Raw genomic sequence first — 22097 nt, 5'->3', positions numbered from 1 at the left:
TGGGTAATTTTTGCCCCTGCAATCCAGCCACTCAGAAGTCAAGCTTTTTCATTAGTGTCAAGGATGATGTAAACCCAATATTCAGAAATAGGGAAAGGAAAGGGCATTAGTAGGTGTGCCGTGGTGTTCAATAGTCACTACACCTGTCCACTCTTCCCACCCAACCTGTGGGAGGGGCGGAGCCTCGGAAAGAGCACCTTTGTTGTTAGGGTGTCCCCTTCCAGACCAAAGTTTCCCAAGGCTTCTCTGGGATGCTTCCCCCTGCCTCCCTTGGGTCCTGCCCTTACCCGCACAGTGTTCAGGACAGAGGCCGAACTGAAGTTTCTGCCCAGATCCTGGATTCTTTTAAAGAAGTGAGAGGGTGCCTGGGGGAGAAGACAAGGTGGTCAGAGAGCCTCATGTGAGTGTGGGAGCTTGGGGGAAATGAACGGGCTTTGTGGAGAGATTTCCTGCTGCCTGTCCCTTTGGAGCCACTCACCTGGCTCTTGATTCCAGGAGGAGCAGTCCAGGTGGGGAAGAGGATCTCTGCAGGGGACAGGGGAGCAGTTCATTAGGTGTGGCAGCGTCTGTGTTTGCTGTGGGCGGGTCTTAGATCAGGGCAGGACAAGTACCTTCGCAGATGGTGGTCATTTGCTTATCCCGGAATCCAGGTTTGGGCACCCAGCCTTGGCGGCAGTGGCACGTGTATGAACCCACAGTGTTGACGCAGACAGTGGAGTTGTCACACTGATGCTTCCCGGAGTTGCACTCGTCCACATCTGGGGACACGAAGAAGGGAGTCAGGCTCTGCCCCGGTCTGATGAGATTCCTCTCCTCGCTGTGCCCCCTTACTTTCCAATTAGTGCTTCCTTCCTCCCAGGAGGTGATGCCATCTCCTAGAATCAAGAACAGCATATCCTTGAGTAGTGGATGCTGTGAATATATATAGGAAGTGTGTAGAGTTCTGACAGACAGCAGATGAGACAAGTACAGCTTGTGAAAACACTGAAATATCCTCTTTCCAGTTGGTAATTAGCTGTTGCCTGGGGTCCCTGGGAGCCTTCCGCTTGGTACCCCAGCTCCTTCTCTAGGACCCCCCACCCCTCCAAGATCTTTTCACATTTAACCTCAAAATGCTTAACACCTTACACAGCAGGGGACCCCCAGTGATCTTTCTGTTTGGTTTGTGTGGGTACCAGTGAGTATGTGACAAGATGTTTTGAGTGTGGGTCTCCAAGAGTGTAGCATCTGATCTCCAGACCTTTACAGGCTGTGTTGTTTGGGCCTTTGGGGGACCCAGGGATAGGCTTCCAGCAGGGGCAGCAGCAGCCCTCAAAGCTGCCCATGAAGCTGAGGCAGTGGGCGGAGCAGTGGCATGGGTTTCTCCCAGAGGTGCATTCATTCTCTGAGGAAAAAGCCAGATCAGAGCTACCCCTCTTCACTCACTGCACCCATTCTTCATACCCCTTCTCAGATTTCTTAGCACTGCTCTCTGGGGACACCCTCTCTCTGCAAGCTACCTGGCCTGCTGGGATACAAATATGTGATGGCATTTTCTAAAGTTCCATAAGCTCAGATCCTCCCTGCAGGGTGGACAGGGCACAACTTTGTGGGTGCAGGTGTGATTCCAGACCAAGCTGAGTCCCTTCACATCTGGTGCAGGAGGCTCTGTGGGGGCACGTTTGATGGGCTCCTAACCAGGGAGGCTGTAGCACTGATCATGGCCCACGGGTGATGTGGTGAGTGATGGGGAGGCACCACTGCCATCCGTAACTGCATCCCTGCCTTCATTAGAACAGAACTCAGAGGACCAGTCCTGTCCAGTCCAGGTCTCCCAGCTCCTCACTGTCTGCACTGAGGACACACCTCTCCTCATAGTGCTGCTGCCTCTTCATTGCCAAAGCTTGTCATGGCAGCTACCCTTAAGATGACTCCAGCTGGGACATTGTCCCTATTTTTAAGAAGAAAAATGAGGCAAAGATAGAAACTGAGTCATGGAAGCTCAACTCCCCCATCAAGGTTCTTACTCACATTCTCCTTAGCCCTGGACTGAGGTTCCCCCTCTGAAAGCCAGAGGTGACACTTCCCTCTGATCCTATGTGACAGATGAGGAAGGGATGAGGCCTGGGATGTTCTGGGATGTTCAGACTAGGTCCCTGGTCTGTGGTGGGACCATTCATGGAGACAATCCTTGGGCAGGGCCCCGGCAGGCCCTTGGTGTCACAGAAACCTGAGTCTTGTCTCCTTCTTTCTTGGGGTCCCTGAACCACCTCAGCTCCTTCCCTAGCTGCAGGCCCACCTCACACTGTCTTCCGAGGGTTTACCTGTGCAATCCCTCGGGTCCTCTGGGTTGAACTCCAAGCCAGGTGGGCACTGGCAGGTGTAGCTGCCCTGGGTGTTGATGCAGATGCTGCGGCCTTTACAGACTCTGGGTCTGTGCTGACATTCGTCCACGTCTGCAAGGGGAAGGAGAGCCTTGCGGATGCCTGTGGCTGTGGACAGACTTCCAGCCTGGGTGTCATCCACGTTTCTTGGTATAGAAGCATCCAGAAGGGCCTGATCTCTCTTCTTTGGTAAGTGGGGGCCATTCCTCATTCATATGGAGGTATCCTATGGATGAGCATGGTGACCCGGAATTTCCGTTGTCTAGAAGTGGCCAGAAGTGGCCCAAGTTACCCAGTCTGCCATCTCTGACTCTGTGAGCCTCCCTGGGAAGCTCCCAGCTGGGATGATGACATCACAGCTGCTCGTGTCCCAGGCTAAAGATTTGGACAAAGGCCTGGGTGGGTCTTCTTGGGAACCAAGTACAGCTGTGTTCCCTGAGCAGGGCCCATCTTGGCTCCCGGTGATGCATTTTTCCTGACTTCCCCAGAGCGAATGCTGCCAGCTGAGTTCTCTTTGAATCCTGCTGACCCCGGCAGGACAGTGCTCTTCCATCCATGCTAACTCTGAGACTCCAGCTCCGTGGACATGGACAAAGACCCACCCCTGAGTCATGCAGCTCAAGGATGAGGCTTGTGGGCAGTTCCACAGAAAATGCGGATGATGATAAAAAGGCCAAGGCCACCCGAGCAGTGGACACCAGGCTGTGCTGGACAGTGGGTTTGATGTCTGGCTAGTCAGCTTTAGGGCTGTGAAGGTGCCTTTATGTGATTTCCATGAAGGCGTCCCCCAGACTGGCAGGAAGTGATGAGAATCTGCAGCTGAGCAAGGCTTGTGATGGGCGAGGGCTGGGTGGCTGGAGCAGGGAACAGGTGCTCATGGGCAAAGGGTGGCAGGTGTTTCTGCCATCTTGACACTTGGCCTCCCACTAGAGATGTGGACATGTGCACACTGCTGGGTGGGGCTCAGCCCCCACCTTCTCTCCTCACATGGTCTGGGTCATTGTGCAGTCTGGGTTGACCTCCTTAGTAGAGGAAATGGTCTCTGGTGACAACCTATCATTGAGACCGGATGGAAACCTCTTCATTTACCTGACTCTTCCAGTGGGTTGGGGATTGATGTCTCCCTGCCACACCCCTGACACAACATCCTCCCAGGTCCCAGTCATCAGAGCTACCTTAGGTCCATGAACTGAAATTATGGGAGAGGGTCAGGTGGAGACTTGGGTGGGGAAATAAATGGAAGCTGAGCAGTTGAGATGTTGCGTCAGGGTGCCAAGCAGGCATCTTCTCCAGGCAGTTTCCTGAAGGGTCATTGATGGCTGGGGACAGTGGAGCATTCTTTGAGTCTTCCTCCTCTCACATTTCTGAATGGGGCCCCAGACACCATGACCCAGGGTCTCAGAGGCCCCAGTGGCAGCAGGTCTTCTCCCAGACAGCACTAACAATGGCAATGAGGACAGATAGTGTTCTGGACCACACGGTGCTGTGACCACACTGAGTATGGTGTGAATGTCACTTCCTCTTTTGTTTTAAGAAGATAAGATGCCATGTGACAGTGTGATGTTCTGGACATCCAGAAGAGACCCTCTGCAGAGGTCCTGAGTGTTGGGGTTCAGAGAGGGTTGGGAGACTAGATACGCACACAAGACAGCCGTCTGATGCCTGGAAAAGTTGAACAAGGGGCCCAGGGACCCAGCCTAGGTCTTCTCATAGCAGACCTCACAGCCTGGACATGGATGGACATGTACTTGGGTGCAGCGAGGGCTGGAATGCTTAGGTGGGGAGTGCAAGACAATCCAGCTAAGCCTGTCTCAGATCTAGGTCTTCAGGCAGAAGGTTTTGATGCAAACCAGCAGGCGGCTATCTCCCTGTCATCCACCTTGAGGTCTGTTGAGGTCCCCTCCCACTTCAGTCTTCTACATCTATGTCTCTGGAGGGTCTCATAACAATGGGTGAGCAGCCCGCTTAGTGCAGACCCACTGAGTGGGATCAATGATCACCACGTGCAGTTGTGCAGGTTGCTCACTGCACAAGAGTATCTGGCCAATGACGCAAATTGGGGGAAGAACGTCGACTCAATCTCCATTCCACAAACACACAGTCGGCCTGGAGATGAGAGACCTTTACTAATTTACTGAAGGCTCTGTCTTCTGACCAGGTCACGAGTTCAAGCACAACAGCCACCCACTGAGGCTGCTATGGGTTAGCAGAGACTCCACACAGGTGCAGGTCCCCTCTTCCCTCCCACCAGGGAGGCTCCACTGCCCTCTGTCTGCAGGGCAGGAGGGAAGGGACTGGGCCCCAAGGTTGCTGGCTCTTCTCCCTGCAGCGGGGTGGGTCAAAGAACACTCTTCAGAGTCCTCTGAACCCTGAGCTCAGCATCCTTCTCACCTCCCACCCTCACTCTCCTCCCCTCCCCATCCGCAGTATTCAGGTCTATCCCTGTTCATGGACCCCTCTCTGGAGTCCTGTCTGACCCACTTCTGACCCCCTGCCCCTTTCTCTACCTGCCTGCTCCCCCTGGAAGTGGGGAAAAGCCTGGTGATGTGTGGAGGCCATGCTCCTCCTGGTCCTGGTGAAGGAGGGGATGGACCAGGACAGCTGCTCCTGAGCACCCACCCTGGGCACAGCCCTCAGGGATGCCCATCCTGGAGAGGGTGTGTTAGATCATGATGACCATAATTTAAAAGCCCAGCAGCCATCAGTGTTTTGTGCTTTGTGACCTCATATACCTTTCAGCAATTCTATGAGGTAAACACCATAATTCCCTCCCAACTTTTTATAGTTAGATAAGCTGGGGCACAGAGATTATAGTTAGGTAAGCTGGGGCACAGAGAGAGGTGAAGTAACTTGTCCAGATCGCATAGTGATCTTGACAAAGCTGCTTTTGGTTTTATTTGTGCTAGATAGGAATACCTAAAAAAGGAAACAGAAAATCACAATAATATTGTCACATTTCCCATGTTAACAGTGATTTCTGAATAAGTATCCTGGCCAGTGTCATACATGCAGCTCTCAGGTGGCAAAGCCAGGACCTGGGTCCCTGGCTCATATCATCTGTCTCTCTGTGCAGGTGGGACAGGTACCTGTAAACTGTCCCAACTCAGACCTGGGTGCTACACCTGTAACCAAGGTCCTGTTTCCTGGATGCTTCAGATATGACTCAGCATTTTGGCCCTGAAACCTCAAGAATGAGAGGCAGAAAATGCAGCATCATTCTTACCTTGACATGTGTTCTCACTCTCATTCTGGAATATTGTTGCCCCAGAAGTAGGCTCAAATCCTGGGCTGCATGTGCAGTGGTACCCCCCTTCTGTGTTCTGGCAGTCTGCTGAACTTCCACAGTACACTGGTGAGGGTGGTCCACACTCATTGATGTCTGGAACACAACAAGGCAAAGGGTCACCTCCCAAAGATGTGTGTCCCCTCAAGACAGAGATCCCCATCCCCTACCTGACTCTGCAGCACTGGGCCTGATACATAATCCATGTCTTTTTGGAAAGATTTAGACTCTTGGTCAATACTGCTGAGTCTAGAATGCAGCTGGAACAAGCCATCCCTGATGCTTGTGCAGTCAGCTCTGATCTTCCTAGCCCTCTGACTGGCACCCCAGATTGGGACACAATGGGCAGTGCTGAAGTGGGGAGTGGGTAGAAGCTCTGTATCTCCCTCCTCAGTCCTGAAAGGACAAACCAAGGCTCAAACTTCAGACTCCTGGAGATCTAGCTCCTCTCCATGAAGCCAGGATTATTCATGTCTCATCTCTCCACCTTTATATCTTTTTGTTTTTATTTTTTCTGTGCTTGACAGTTCTGAGGACAAAGCCTGAGGCACCCATTGAATACCCATGTCTCCCATGGGTACGGGCTGTACCATACATTCTCTGCATGTCCTGCCACCACCCCAAGTCTCCGTACCATCACAGCTCTCCAAGGGGTCCGTGAAGATCTCCCCAGAAGAAGAAATGAATCCTGGATCACAGCGGCAGGCGTTGCCATTGACACATGAGGATTTCGGAGGGCACTGCAGAGCACAGGCTGTGGGGGGCAGAGATGGGGATGGAGACCATCATCAGAAGTTCCAGAGAATGAAAGAAAGCTATCATCTGGGGGTCCATGGGCAGAAGAAGGGAAGGAAGCATGAATGGAGGCAAGAAGGGAGGAAGGGGAAGAGATGATGCTATCCAAAGGGGAAGAGCTCAGAACACTCTGGGCACTTGGGTAAAAAAATAACTTCTCTTGTTCCCAGAGAACCATTTCTGAACCTCACTTGAAAAATAAGTCTCCTTCTCTCCTTTGTTGGTGAGAGAACCCAGACCCTGGCATGCATTCTCCACCTTCCCCCAAACTCACCTTTACTGTTCTGGGCTGTAGGTCCCATTGGAAACAGCAGCAGCACCAAGAGTCCTGGGGCAGAAAGACAGAGATGACAAAGATAGGAAAATGGAGCTTCGATTTCAACTCTTTCCATGTGGCCATTGCCTCCTGGGGAGATGGTGGTGTCCCTGCTGCCCACCACTTTCCAGCAGCTTCCTCAAGGTTCTTGTGCTTTGCACAGAACTGAGAACTCTGCCTTTCCCCTGCATCTCCTGGGACCCCCCAAGGAGTCAGTTACTGACAGGCACAGCCCTCATGGAACCGCAGGTGCTAGATGTAAAGGGACAGAGTATACACAGAGAGCTGATGACAAGGACACATCTTAGAAACTCCAACCTCTCGCAAATGAGGAGACACATTTGAAGGGGGAAGAAAGTCCTCGGAGTGGGGTGCCTTTGCCCATACTCAGGTTCTTTGTCCTCTGGCAGTGGCCGAAATCTCTCTGGATTTCTCTCCAGGATGGTTTCTCCTGTTGAAGTTACATGTTTCAGGACACATAGGAAGAGCATGGATATTGCAGTTAGACAGTCCAAGTTTGGAGTTAGACAGTCCAAGCCCTCCCTCATGATGATGTCAGCAGGACATGGAACCTTGGAATCAGAAGAGGGTGAGGACAGGTAGATATGAGAACTAAGGTCTCTGCAGGCAGATCCAGTCTCCCCTGGATAAACGGCCTCTCTAGGTTCAGCAGCCGTGGCTGCTGTGGTTCCCTGCAGATGAGCTCCTGACCTTTCCATAGTGCACTGAGGTCACAGCTCCTCCCCTCTGTCTCAGTCCAACCCTGAAATGAATCACTGGCAGCAGTAGGCTTTGTGATATGAAACCAGTGTGGCTGTAAAGTGTTGAAGTCTACCCTACAGTCAGTACCCAGTCTGTCATCCCATCCAAGTGAGCAGATGAATCCTAAGAAATTCTTTTCAGAGCTGTGTGCCTTACAGGATCTTTCTTCTTGGGCAAAGATAAAAAAGAATTCCTCTTTCAGGTGGTACTGCCATTTCAACACTGTTATGTGACAGAGGATCCTGGTGGAGAATGGATTTGAAGACCCAAGTCTGCATACAAACCTTCACTTGGTGGCCATGTGTCTTTGGAAATGCCACCTGTCCTTTGAAGCACAATTTCCCCAATGAAAAATGAGCTGTTGTTCTTCAGTTGATAAGTCAGGTCCAACTATTTGTGGCCCCGTAGACTGCAGCACATCAGGCTCCTCTGTCCTCCACTACCTCCCAGAGTTTGCTCAAACTCACATCCGCTGAGTCGATGATGCTATCTAACCATTTCCTCTTCTATTGCCCTCTCCTCCTCATGCCCTCAATTTTCCCCAGCATCAGGGTTTTTTTCCAGAGTGTCAGCTCTTTGCATCAGGTAGCCTAAGTATTGGAGCTTCAGCTTCAGCATCAGTCCTTTCAATGAATATTCAGAGTTGATATACTTTAGAACTGACTGGTTTGGTCTACTGCAATGGCAGTAATAGCATAATAGCGTGAGCTTTACTACAGTTTTAGATGACTGAAGACTAATAAGGTTTAGTTGATATTATGGTTAATATTACATAGCAATGAGGCTGGGCGTACCCACATATTTGGTCCCACACTATTCTAGACATTGCTGTGAAGGTGTTACATGAACTAGCATCGTTTGGTAGGAAAAATCATTTCTTTCATCTTTATCTTATATTGGACCATAGTTGATTAACAATGTTGTGTTACTTTCAGGTGTATAGCAAAGTGATTCAGTTATACATATACATGTATCTATTCTTTTACAAATTCTTTTCCCATTTAGGCTATTACAGAATATTAAGCAGAGTTCCCTGTGCTATGCAGTAGGTTCTTGTTGATTATTTATTTTAAATATAGCAGTGGGTACATGTGAATCCCCAACTCCCAATCTATCTCTCATCCCCCACTTCCACCCGTAATCATAATCTTATTTCCTAAGTCAGTGAGTCTGTTTCTGAGTTAACATTTCAATCAGTAGACTCTGAATAAAGCACATTATCCTCCATAATCTGGGTGAACTTCATCTAATCAGTTGAAGGGCAAAGAGGAAAAAAAAATTGACCTCTTTGAAGAAAAAAAAAAAATCACTTCTGGAGGCCCTCAAACATGAGATGCAACATCAGGTCATCCTGGGTTTCCAGTGTGCTGCTGGTCCTTGGGATTTTTGGACTTTTCAACCTCCACAATCTCATGAATCAGTTTCTTAAATAAAATCCTTTCTCACCTGTGTAGATTCATCCTATTGGTTCTGTTCCTTTTGAGAACCTGGGCTAATACAGGTGGTAAAATTAGAAATCTTTGTTAAGTTCCACTAGGAATACATTTCACCAACTTGGGACTTTCCTGGTAGTCCAATAGGCAAGAATCTGCCTCCCAATGCAGGGGATACAGGTTCGATTCCTGGTCCAGAAGGTCCCACATGCTGTGGAACAACTTTACCCCATGGGCCACAGCTACTTAACCCCACACACCTAGAGCCCATGCTCTGCAACAACAGGAGCCACCAGAGTTTGGAGGAGAGTGGGTTCGTATAGATGTATGGCTGAGTCCCTTTGCTGTCCACCTGAAACTATCAGAACATTTTTAATCGGCTATGAAAAGTAAAAGTAAAAGTAAAAGTTGCTCAGTTGTGTCCGACTCTTTGGACCCCATGGACTATACAGTCCCTGACATTCTCCAGGCCAGAATAGTGGAGTGGGTAGCCTTTCCCTTCTCCCGAGAATCTTCCCAACCCAGGGATCAAACCCAGGTCTCCCACATTGCTTGTGATTCTTTACCAGTTGAGCCACAATGGAAGCCCAAGAATACTGGAGTGGCTAGCCTATCCCTTAATGAGCTATATGCCAATACAAAATAAGAAGTTTTTAAAAAGAGAGAGTTGCCACAAAAATGAGAAGCCCGTGCACTGCAACCAAGAGGAGCCCCCGTGCACAGCAAACAGAGAAAGCCCATGTACAACAGCGAAGTCCCAGCACAACCAAAAATATAAATTAATTAACTAATTAAAAGTTTCACCAATTTTCTCCTTTGAGAACTTAACATAATTGAGTTAATACCCTTCTTAAATTCCTTCCTTGCTTTCCTTTGTAAAGATAGTGGGAAAACCAGAAACAAAGCAAAAGCCTCTAAAAGTAAAGAACAGAGAAAATTCTCAGGCAGCTTTAGTTGTCTAACTCCATCGTTATAATTCTACTTACTTGAAAGCAGACTTAGATACCTGTTTCTCATGATGCAGAGACCAGCAAGCCCAGCCACAGAAGATGTCTTATCTTCCTCTGTGTGTGGGGGAGGGACTTCTGGCTTTCAGTATGACTTCTCCTTTTCACGGGGCTCTTCTGGGTGGCACTAGTGGTAAAGAACCTACCTGCCAATGCAGGAGACTGAAGAGACATGGGGTCGATAGCTGTGTTGGGAAGACTCCCTGGAGGAGGGCATGGCCTGCCGGGAAGATCCTGTGGACAGAGGAGCCTGGCAGGCTACAGCCCATAGGGTCACAAAGAGTGGGACATGACTGAAGCTACTTGGCACACACGCATGCTGCTTTTCATAATCTAACAGGAAATCACTGGTCTGGATGTTTCTTTCCCCTGTTTTGCCTGATGATTACTTCTCTGAAATTTCTAAGCATTTTTTTTTTTTTTTAAATTTCTAAGCATTTGCATAGCATTACTGGTATTTGTACTGCAAGACTCTTCAAAAGTGGTTTTTATACTGTTTTGATATATGAAGACCTCCTATATCAAACATGAAGACTCATTTTATTGGTCTTTTTGCATGTATGAAGACCTTGGTTCAGAGTGAATATAGAATTATTTATTTGCTATATATTAACTGTGAGGCGAGCAGAAGTAACACAACTTAGATCAGGAGTAGGCCTTCCTACTATCAGGTAGTTTTCGCTTAACAATGACCACTGTTTGCCAATTAGGACCAATTAGCTTTCACTGATGTTTGCCAATTAGGAAATTAGGAACCGGGGGAAACCCCCAGGAAAGTCCCTTGCATGCGAAAGTATTGACCAATGAAATTGTTTTGCAAACGTGTAACCAATCCGCTTCTCACCCTATAAAATTGTGTAACAGCCTGGGCTCGGGGCTCTCTGACTCGCACCACTGCGTTGGTTGCGGGCAGAGAGTCCTGGCTCGAGTCAGTAATAAACTTCCCTTCCTGCGAGTTGCATTGTCTTGGAGGCCTTCTCTCTTCCCGGAGCTCGGGGATTCGGACATCGGGCATAACATTTGGGGGCTCGCCTGGGATCCCTTTACCGGGGGAAGAGAACACTTCCAGGACAGAGGGGAAGGATAGATAATAGCACCGGTGCTCAGGAAAACTCAGGGGGCCCGAAAACCCAGCACTGTGTTGTCAGCTGTTCGTGTGTTTGTCTTTGACTCTCCATGTTTGTGTGTGTGCCGGCATTGTCTCAGGCAGGACAGGAAGTCCAGAGTAAAACCGGGGCTCTGCTGCAAAGCAGGGAGGTATCTGGCACAGGAAAAGCCCAGAGTAATTCCGGGGCCCTGCTGCAAAGCAGGAAGGTATCTGGCACAGGAAAAGCCCAGAGTAATTCTGGGGCCCTGCTGTAAAGCAGGGAGGTATCTGGCACAGGAGAAAGCTTTCTCTAGCCGCCGTAAGGCCGAGGCCAGTGAGCACGCTGGAAGGCAGCCGGCTCTGTGGGAAGGAGAGTTCCTCTCCTGATCCCGAGTCTGGTCTGGTCAGGGGGCCCGAAAACCCAGTGCTGTGTTGTTGGCCGACGTTTGTCTGTCTGTGTGTTTGTCTTCGGCTCTCCGTGTTTGTCCGTGTTTGTGTGTGTGCCGGCATTGTCTCTGGTTTTTAATTAGACTCTTTTCAGGCAGGCAGGCAGGAGTTTCAGTGAACAGGCGAATGGTTGTGGGGCAATTGATGAGTCCCAGCCAGGGCTACACTCTGGCGGACTCTGAAGGCCCTACAATAAGTGAGCCTCAGTAACTAGAGCCCAACCAGGTGAAACTCTCCTTTCACTACAATTGTCAGCAGCTGTTGCAGGAGCAAATTCTGGCAGAAGCGCGGAAACGGGTCCCAGGGGCCGACGGGAGGCCAACTGCCCAGCCTCATCTCGTGGACAAGGGGTTTCCTCTGTTGCAGCCTAACTGGGATTTTGAGCGAGCGGAAGGTAGGGAGCGTCTCCGAGTGTACCACCAGACTCTGATGGCTGGCCTGCGGGCCACAGCAAGAAAGCCGATTTAGTGAGGCAAGAGCCCACTGAGAGCCCGGCAGCCTTCCTAGAGAGGCTGATAGAAGCTTTCAGGCAATATACACCTATGGACCCCCAGGCTGAGGAGTCACGTGCTGCAGTCCTGTTAGCATTTGTAAATCAGGCAGCCCCAGCTATTAGGAAGAAATTACAAAAGATAGAGGGATTGGGAGAACAGATGTTACAGGATTTATTGAAAGCAGCTGAAAAGGTATTTAATAATAGGGAGACCCCAGAAGAAAGGGAAGAACGAATTCGACGGGAGGAAAGGGAATTAGCTGAGAAGATCAGGAAGGATAGAATGAGGGAAAACCGGAAGAACCAGAGGGAGCTAGCCCAGATTCTTTTTGCGGGGATAAAAGCAAGAACAGAATTGAGGGAACCTCGAGACCCCTGGACGGGAGAAAAACAGAAACCAAAAAGGCAGGCCCTAAAGAAAGATCAGTGTGCCTACTGCAAAGAACAGGGGCACTGGAAAAATGAGTGCCCTAAGAGGGACCTGAGGAGAGGTACAACCAAGAGAGAGAGAATCTCCCCTGGAACTCGAGTTCTATATGCGGGGGAAGACAGTGACTAGGGGAGTCAAGACTTGGCATCCCTCCCCAAGTCCTGGGTAACGAAAAGTAGAATTGCAGTCATGAGGAACTGGAAAATTCTGCTGAAGATTACTCACAGCTGTGGCACTTTACCTTGCTGATCAGTGGTGGGCTATATTGTGAAAACATCTGTCCCTTCTAGAGAGGGTCTTAAGCAGGTGAGCACTCTTGGGGAGAGAGTGGTTAAAGCAGGAAATGGAGAGAAATGAGATCCCATTCCTGTGTCATAGCTAAGATTTTGTGGAAGAAAGGAGAGGCCATTGGGTTTTATTCAGTTAAGCCTACAGAGCTGGGAGAATGACAGTCATGGATGGACTTGGATCCCTAGCCTTAAGAGATGAATAAATACCCATTGGCCTGGGCTGAAACGGCAGGGATGGGACTGGCCAAACAGACATCCGGTTGTCATCGAGCTAAAGGCCTAGGCAACTCCTGTGAGGGTGAGACAGTACCCCATGAGCCAGGAAGCTCGGCGGGGATTCACTCCCCACATTCGACGTCTCATGGATGCCGGAATTCTCAAGCGGTGTCAATCCCCTTGGAACACCCCCTTACTAAGAAGCCAGGGGGGACAGATTACCTGCGAGAAGTCAACAAATGGGTGAGTTACATACATCCCACTGTCTCTAACCCGTATACCCTCCTGAGCAGTTTGCTGCCTGAGTACACTTGGCACACTGTGTTGGACTTGAAAGATGCCTTTTTCAGCCTACCCCTGGCGGCCCAGAGCCAGGAGATATTTGCCTTTGAGTGGACTGAGGGGGAAGGCCAATCGGTAATCCCAAAGAGGTTCAAGAGGCTCTGAGTGAGGACCTGCCACCCAGAGGTCCTTCTGCTACACAATTAATAGCCCAGCAAGAGGTCACCTGTTTGGGGTATAAGATCAGGCAGGGGCAAAGGTGGCTAACCCAGGCCATGAAGGCACAAGACCCTCCGCCAGGTGAGAGAGTTTCTGGGGACTGTTGGATATTGCAGACTGTGGATCGTGGGGTTTTCTGAGAAGGCCCGGCCCTTGTATGAGGGAAGTAAAGAGACCCCAAACTGGACTTGGACTGAGCCAATGAAACAGGCTTTCCAGACACTCAGACGGGCCCTACTAGAAGCCCCAGCCCTTGCCCTGCCTAACCCAAATAAGCCATTCCAGCTGTTTGTAGCTCCATGATTGCAGCAAGATACTGGCTGAGGCCCTGGCGGCATGACAAGACTTAACTGATGTACCCCTAGACAACAGTGAGCTAGTATGGTTCACCGATGGGAGCCGCTATGTAAGAGATGGGCAAAGGAAAGCTGGAGCTGCCGAATATGGCTCCGTGAAGTTTTGTGCATTGTGTGGCTTTGGTGGGGTCTTAAGTTGTGGTCTGACACACACTGCTGTTGTTCCTCTGGATTTAGTGAAATACCGTATGCAGGTGGACCCACAGAAGTACAAGGGTATTCTTAATGGATTTTCAGTTACACTCAAAGAGAATGGTTTCTGTGGTTTGGCCAAAGGATGGGCCCCAACCCTCATTGGCTACTCCCTGCAGGGGCTCTGCAAGTTTGGCTTTTATGAAGTACATACTTAGAGAGGAAAATGCCTATCTGTGGCGCACATCACTGTATTTGGCTGCCTCTGCCAGTACTGAATTCTTTGCTGACAATTAACTTGAACCCGCCTCCCACAGGGGTTCAAGAACTCCCCTAATGAGGCTCTGAGTGAGGCTATGGAAGCTGCTAAAGTTCGAATTCAAACCCAACCAGGTTATGGTAACATTCTGAGGGATGCAGCTCCCAAAATGTATAAGGAAGAAGGCTTAAAGGCGTTCTACAAGGGGGTTGCTCCTCTTTGGATGAGACAGATACCATGAAGTTTGCCTGCTTTGCCGATTCCGTGGTGTCTGTGTTGAATAAGGAGAAGGGTAGCAGTGCCTCTCAGATCCTCAAGAGACTTGGATTTAGAGGTGTATGGAAGGGTTCTGACTGCACTACAGTGGTTTTGGTAGATCCGAGTGTGGCGCAACCCGCAGGGCCAAGTACCTCAGATATGGGTGAACCAAGCTTTACTATCTCTGCAAGGCCAAGGGCTTTCCTCCCTACGAGCTGCTGTAGATGACTTGATTTTTCAACAGGGTAGGGTCTGTGAGGTTTCTATGCAGACCATACAAGAGTGGTAAGAGAATCAATCAGTCATTTAGAGAAGTCTTTGACTTCTTTGTCTGAGATGGTCTTGATTAGAAAGAGAAAGGGAAGCCCAGCAGAGATGGTTTGAGTCTTGTTTTCAACTACCTTAATTTCCACCCTCCTGGGTCCACTTATAGTGTCAGCGGCCCAAGATGGAAAAGAGGAAGATTCCTCTATTTGAACAACAGACAGGGGGGAATGTGAGGCGAGCAGAAGTAACACAACTTAAATTAGGAGTAGGCCTTCCTACTATCAGGTAGTTTTCGCTTAACAATGACCACTGTTTGCCAATTAGGACCAATTAGCTTTCACCGATGTTTGCCAATTAGGAAATTAGGAACCGGGGGAAACCCCCAGGAAAGTCCCTTGCGTGCGAAAGTATTGACCAATGAAATTGTTTTGCAAACGTGTAACCAATCCGCTTCTCACCCTATAAAATTGTGTAACAGCCTGGGCTCGGGGCTCTCTGACTCTCACCACTGCGTTGGTTGCGGGCAGAGAGTCCTGGCTCGAGTCAGTAATAAACTTCCCTTCCTGCGAGTTGCATTGTCTTGGAGGCCTTCTCTCTTCCCGGAGCTCAGGGATTCGGACATCGGGCATAAAATTAACAGATTAAAAAATTTCTTTCGTGTACACATTTGGTTTTATTGTAACCAAGCAACTTGTACACTTTTAACATTTAAAACAGTATCATCTTTCCTTTCCAGTGAAACAGAAAGAAAAGTTTACAAATAAACAGGAGCAAAATTACAATAGAGAATTTCAATTGCAAATAAGATCCTACAGGTTCTGCTGATTCTCCCATCAAGTGGCAGGGCTCAAGTCATCATTGGGAGATAATTTTATTTTGAAAGTGTCATCTTAAACTGCAAGGATTTCCATTAAACATCACAATTAAACATGCCAAAAAATGTCCAAAACCCACCCTTTGCTAACCTTCTATAAACCCCATTTTGAAAGTATTTTTTTCTTTTTTTAAACAAGAGAAAGTAGACAGATACATGTTGGTAAATGCTAACTGTCCATATTCATATAGAGACACAGTGTAATCTCTGAGCCCATTATACAGAGAAGGGAGGAAAAAAGCTAGAATTCTATGCATTACTACACAGGAGCCTAGCACCCTCCAGTTTCCGGCAGAGCTAAGGGAGCAGAAGGTTTTTGTTTTTTTCCCACAGAGCATGGTGGTATTGATTTCATAAAGATTTTGTTGAGGCAACAAGGGATAAAAATGAATTTGGAACAGAAGTGGGTAGAGATTCTTTACCCGTTGAATTCTGCTCAAGGCATTCCCCCTGCCAAATAAGTTGTGAACTGTGGTATAAAGGAGAAAAGAGACTTTAAAAACAGGGTGACAGAGAACAAGAGGAGAAAAGGAAAAAAAAAAAAAAAAAAAAAGACTGGAACTTGCTCCCAAGGACTGGTGAAAATCAAAAAAGGTTGGAATCCATTAGTGTTCCTTTCATTAGTCATCTATCTTATTCTTCATCTTCCTCCCCCTTATCTTCTTCACCTTCATCCTCATCCCCTTCTTCATCAATATCTTCCAATCCTTCTTCCTCTTCATCATTGTTGTCTTCTTCTCCTTCCTCTTCCTCATCATCCATGTCAGGAACCAAGTAGTACTGTAATGGATTTGGCAAATATCATCTGTGGATTACCTCTCCTAACTCATCTGCACCTGCATCCGAATGATCAGTAAACCAGGTGAAGAAGCTTTCTGGTTCCTGATGCTGTCTCTCCCTGCTGGCCTTTTTCTGTGTTGATCTGATCGTTTCATCAAATCCTTTCCAGGTTTCCATTTGGTTTCAGTGGACTTTGAAGATGGATCACCACCTCCACTGAAATGAAATTCTTTGGAGAAAATTCTATTTTCAAAGTAAGGGTTTTCATCAAAGTAAAAATCTATTCTGTGACCTGATTTAATGTTTTCAAATTCTGTCACTTTGACTCTTGTCAAATAATGTAGTGCCTCTTCATTCTCCTCCCCAAGCTGTGCAGACACTTGTGGATGGTTATCAAATGTTGTTACCCCAAATTTTGGGATTTTTGCCATCAATTCTGACCTCTTTTGAAAAAATGGTTGGTGGAGTTTGTTATATTGCTATTCTACTTTCAAAATCTCCTCACCGGCTTGTTCATTAAGTCTATCTCACTTTGCACTTCATCAACATGTTCACTTGCTTCTTGCTATTCTTTTTCTTTCTTCAGCAAATTTGAAGAAGCAGATGCTTCATCTGACCTGGAGACAGGAATCCGCCTTGCTTTCTTTGGTTTCTTAGCTTGTGGTGGAAGTGAAGACTGGTGTTTGGGGGCCATGCTGGGAAAAAAAAAAGCCAAGAATCCTCCCAGGGGAGGAGAGAGGTACTGCAAGCTCAGAGAACTCAGACTTTTTTATTTTTAAGTTTTATTTTGAAATATAGATTAAGAGGAAGTTGCAAAATAGTGCCAAGCGGTCCTGTGTAATCTTCAGTCATTTCCCCACAAAGATTACATTTTTATATAATGATTGTCCAATATTTAAATGAAGAAACTGACATTGGTACGATGTGTGTGTGTAATTCCATGTCTTTTTCATATTTGTAGATTCCTGCAACTGTCAGTGCAACCAAGATCTCTCAGTATTCCAACACCACAAAGATTTCCGTCATGTCACTCCAGCATCCCTAAACCATGGCAGGTCTAAAACTAAGGATTTTATTATTCTACAAAGCTCAACATATTCTGAGATCCATATTTGATGATGAAAGAGAATATTCTTAATATGTTTTTAAAGATAAGAAAAATATATCCCTCAAATTTTCTGGAAGTCTGTGTGACAGAATTATGATAATTTTCTTTGTTTGCACTTTTTAACTTTTACTGTTTTCTATATGGCCATGATTATCAATTCTGCTAGAGCTGCCACAACAAAATATAGACCGAGTGTCTCAAAGAGCTGAAACTTATTTTCTCACAGTTCTGGGGCTGGATGTCCAAGATCAAGTACTGGTAGGGCTGGTTTCTGATGAAAGCTCTCTCTGGGCTTGTACCTGGCCCCATTCTCACTGTGTCCTCATATGACCCTTTCCCAGCTATGTGGAAAGGTAGTGATCACTGGTGTCCTCTAGTTCTAAAGGTGAAGCTCTTCACGCTACATCTCTCGGACATGACAACACCGATGTTCTATTCCCTTCACTCTTCCCTTGGCCTCCATTCCCCTGATGAAGTGCTTCTGTGCTGCTCCTTAGTGCCACTGACACCCCCAAATCTTCATACTGTTGTCCATCGTGGCTGTACCAGTTTACATTCCCACCAACATGTAGGAGGGGTCCCTTTTCTACACATCCTCTCCAGCACTTGTTGTTTGTAGAATTTTTGGTGATGGCCATCCTGACCTATGTGAGGTGATACTTCTTTATAGTTTTGGTTTGCATGTCTCTAATAATTAGTGATGTTGAGGATCATTCATATCCTTTTTTGCAATTTCTATGTGGGGTGTGTGGGGTAGGCTTCCCAGGTGGCTCAGTGGGTAAAGAATGCACCTGCAATGCAGGAGTCCCAGGTTCACTCCCCAATTTGGGAAGATCCCCTGGAGGAGGGCATTCCATTCCAGTATTCTTGCCTGGAGAATTCCATGGAGAGAGGAGCCTGGTGGGCTGCAGTCCATGGGGGTGCAAAGAGTCCCACATGACTGAAGTGCCTGAGCTTATCTTCTTTGGAGAAATAGCTATGTAGATCTTCTGCCCATTTTTGTTTTTCTTTTATTTTAGTATTGAGCTGCATGAGCTGTTTGAATATTTTGGAGATTAATGCCTTGTTGATTGCTTCTTTGGAAAATATTTTCTCCCATTCTGAAATGGTCTTTCTTTTGAAAAATGTTTATTTGTCTGTTTATTTGGCTAGGTCAGATCTTATAACTTGTGGTGGGATGTGGGATCTTTATTGCATCATGTGGGATATTTCACTGCAACGTGGGCTCAGTAGTTGCACGTGGGCTCAGTTTCCCCCAGCATGTGAAATCATTGTTTCCCGACCAGGGATTGAACGCACTTCTCCAGCATTAACCACTGGACTACCAGGGATCAAAAAAGATATTGCTATAATTTATGTCAAGAAGTGTTCTGCCTATGTTTTTCTCTAAGGGTCTTATACTATTTGGCCTTACATTTAGGTGTTTAAACCACTTGAGTTTATTTTTCTGCATGGTGTTTTTTTCACGTGGCTGTCCAGTTTCTCAGCACCACTTACTGAAGAGACTGCCTCTTCTCCATTGTATATTTTTGCCTCCTTTGACATAGAGTACACAACCACGTGTGTGTGAGTTTATCTCTGGACTTTCTACCCAGAAATATGGTGTATATTTCCGTTTTTGTGCTAGTAGCATACTGCTTTTAGTAACTAGATTTTTAGTATAGTCTGATTTCAGGGACCCTCATCCCTCTAGTTCTGTTTTCTTTCTCAAGATTGCTTTTGCTATTTCATACAAATTAAATTTTTTCTGTTTTAGTTTTGTGAAAAAGGCCATGTAAGACAAACCCACAGTTAGCACCATACTCAACAGTGAAAAGCTGAGAGCACTTTCTTTAATTAAGAAAATTTAGATGAATCCTCTTAACCATTTCTGTAACAGTCATATCATTTGTGTGTGTGTGTTTGTGTGTGCACTGTATATGTGAACCAGTGTTCCTGATAGTATCTTTGTGCATGATCTTTTCTTAGAGTTTAGGCTTCTTTGTTGTATATCAGCTCTCTCTGGGTTCAAGGAAAGGCATGACTTTGTAGTTTCTATGATTATTTCTCATTACTAGTTTGGTGTTACCCGTTTCCATTTTCTATTTTCTAGCCAGAAATGTCAGTATTCTCTATTTTCTTCTATATTTTAATAATTTTGTTTCATTTCTAAGTTTTAAACTTTAAATCATCAGCATATAGCCATGCAAATGCATATATTTATAAGGTATCTATTTACTAAGTTAGTTTTCTATTAAAAAAGAAAGACCCAGAGGAATTGGGTGGAGAGGGTGGTGGGAGCGGGGATCGGGATGGGGAATACGTGTAAATCCATGGCTGATTCATATCAATGTATGACAAAACCCACTGAAATGTTGTGAAGTAATTAGCCTCCAACTAATAAAAAAAAAAACATTAAAAAAAGATTCATGAGTATATATTTAAGGAGTTAATAACTGATTATAAATTTGTTTATTTTTATGATAGATTTAATTTACAATTTTAAATGGAGAGAATTTGGTACAATGACAGACTAAAATCTTGTATAAGCTATACCTTGAAACCACAGTTTTCAACATAGTGCCACATTATGAAATATTTCACAATACATATACACATATGTATATTTTCCCGCTAATACTTGATTTTCAGTGGAGACATTGCAGCACTTTATTCTTTAATACAGCTTCATGAAATATTGAAGAATTTATAGAATATGCTCTATATACTTATAATACTGTTATTTCACCCAAAAAAACCAATAGCTTCATAAGTAACTTTAAATATCTGATGCATACTCAAGTTATCCCAACTGTCGCCAGAATATTTTTATAGCATATATCCAAACCAGTCCTACTAAAATTGACATTGAATTTGATTGTCACGTCACTTTTGTCACTTTGGTCTAGAATAGCCTTATGAATCTTTTACAAGGATACTGACGTTAGAAGAGTTTCCTATGATCTGTAATTGCCTGATTGTTTCCTCATGATGTCATTTAGCTTGTGTGCCTTTCCCCTGTATTTCATGTATACTCAAAACCTGGTCTCAAAGAACAGGTTCCTGTAAGCTTTTTCTAGAATGGGCCAGAAGGTAAATATTTTTGGCTTTGTGGTCTTGCATTCTCTTTCACAAGCACTCAACTTGATATTGTAACCTGAAAGCAGCTATGGGCAATGAACCAGTGAATGGTGTGGTTAGGATCCAATAACAGTTTATTTACAGAGACAGGCAGCTTTCCAGATTTTTCCTGAAAGTTGTAGTTTGCCAAACCTTGGGGTAAAGGCTGGATTAGCTTTAGGATAGATGTATTTGTCACAATCCTTTATTTATCACAAATGAGATGCTTTAAATGCATGTCTTATCAGGAAATATTCAATGTCACACTGATACTTTTAATGTTGAGATTGATCATTAGTTCATTTGGTGGCTGTCTAATCTAACATTATAAAAAAAATCACTTTGTCCCTTGTAATTAATCAGTAATCTCTTGGGAAATTTTGTGGGATTGACCTGTCTTTCAAGAAAATTTCCCCCAGTGCATTTAGTGGCCATTTACAAAATACAGAAAAGTTATCATGATCTATTTCTGTCATATCTTCTATATTTATTGGCTGGTATTTTACTAATATCTATCCTCCAAGCTAGGCTTCAGCATTATGTGAACCAAGAATTTCCAGATGTTCAAGTTGGTTTTAGAAAAGGCAGAGTGACCAGAGATCAAATTACCAACATTTGCTGGATCATAGAGAAAGCAAGGACATTCCTGAAAAACATCTACCTCTATTTCATTGACCATGCCTCTGACTGTGTGGATCATAACAAACTGGAAAACTCTTCAAGAGATGGAAATAACGAACCATCTTACCTGTCTCCTCAGAAACCTGAATGCGGGTCAAGAAGGAAATGTTAGAACTCTGTATGGAACAACTGACTGGTTCAGGATTGAGAAAGGATTGCAACATTTTATAAGGCTGCTTATTGTCACTCTGTTTTCTTAAATAATACACAGAGCACATCATGCTATATGCCAGGCTGGATGAGTTACAAGCTGGAATTAAGTTTTGGGGGAGAAATATCAACAACCTAAGATATGTGGATGATACCCACTCTAATGACAGAAAGCGAAGAGGAACTAAAGAGTCTCTTGATGAGGGTGATGGAGGAGAGTGAAAAAGCTGGCTTACAATTCAATATTATAAAACTAAGATCATGGTATCTAGTCCCATCACTTCATGGCAAATATAAGGGGAAAAGGTGGAAGCAGTGACATATTTACTCTTTTTAGGCTCTAAAATCACTGTGGATAGTGACTGCAGCTATGAAATTAGACAACGACTGCTACTTGGCAGGAAAGCTAGGCAGTATGTTGAAAAGCAAAGACATCACTTTGCCATCAAAGGTGTGTATAGTCAAGGCTATGGTCTTCCCAGTAGTCATGTACCTATGTGAGAACTGGACAACAAAGTAGGTAGAGTGCCAAAGAATTGATGCTTTCAAACCGTAGAGCTGGAGAAGACTCTTGAGAGTCCCATGGAAAACAAGGAGATCAAACCAGTCAATCCTAAAGGAAATCAACCCTGAATGCTGATGGTGAAGGGACTGATGCTGAAGCTGAAGCTCCAACACTTTGGTCACCTGATGTGAAGAGCTGACTCATT

General features: G+C 46.0%; 1 protein-coding gene, 1 long non-coding RNA gene and 1 pseudogene across 2 annotated transcripts in view; 1 reads left to right on the top strand and 2 right to left on the bottom strand.

The window, feature by feature from the left end:
- Positions 1–7186, bottom strand: part of LOC133061813 (adhesion G protein-coupled receptor E2-like) — a 59306-nt gene extending 52120 nt beyond the window's left edge. Inside the window, exons 1-7 of the mRNA XM_061150031.1 lie at positions 7076–7186; positions 6716–6769; positions 6281–6400; positions 5587–5742; positions 612–875; positions 479–525; positions 288–365 (exon numbers count right to left, since the gene is read on the bottom strand). Coding sequence (XP_061006014.1) covers positions 288–365; positions 479–525; positions 612–875; positions 5587–5742; positions 6281–6400; positions 6716–6769; positions 7076–7142 — 786 coding nt within the window. The 5' untranslated portion in view covers positions 7143–7186. The remainder of the gene's footprint in view (positions 1–287; positions 366–478; positions 526–611; positions 876–5586; positions 5743–6280; positions 6401–6715; positions 6770–7075) is intronic.
- A 3628-nt stretch (positions 7187–10814) lies between these two features.
- Positions 10815–19860, top strand: LOC133061819 (uncharacterized). Its single transcript, XR_009694042.1, has 2 exons — positions 10815–13165; positions 17311–19860. It is a non-coding gene; the product is annotated as an uncharacterized LOC133061819 (long non-coding RNA).
- Positions 16203–17058, bottom strand: LOC133061818 (protein SET-like; annotated as a pseudogene).
- Positions 19861–22097: the final 2237 nt, after the last annotated feature.

This window comes from Dama dama, chromosome 9 (genome assembly GCF_033118175.1).
Source record: "Dama dama isolate Ldn47 chromosome 9, ASM3311817v1, whole genome shotgun sequence".
Lineage (NCBI taxonomy): Eukaryota > Metazoa > Chordata > Mammalia > Artiodactyla > Cervidae > Dama > Dama dama.
The sequence above is the reverse complement of the archived record's forward strand: the minus strand, read 5'-3'. Positions and strand labels throughout refer to the sequence as shown.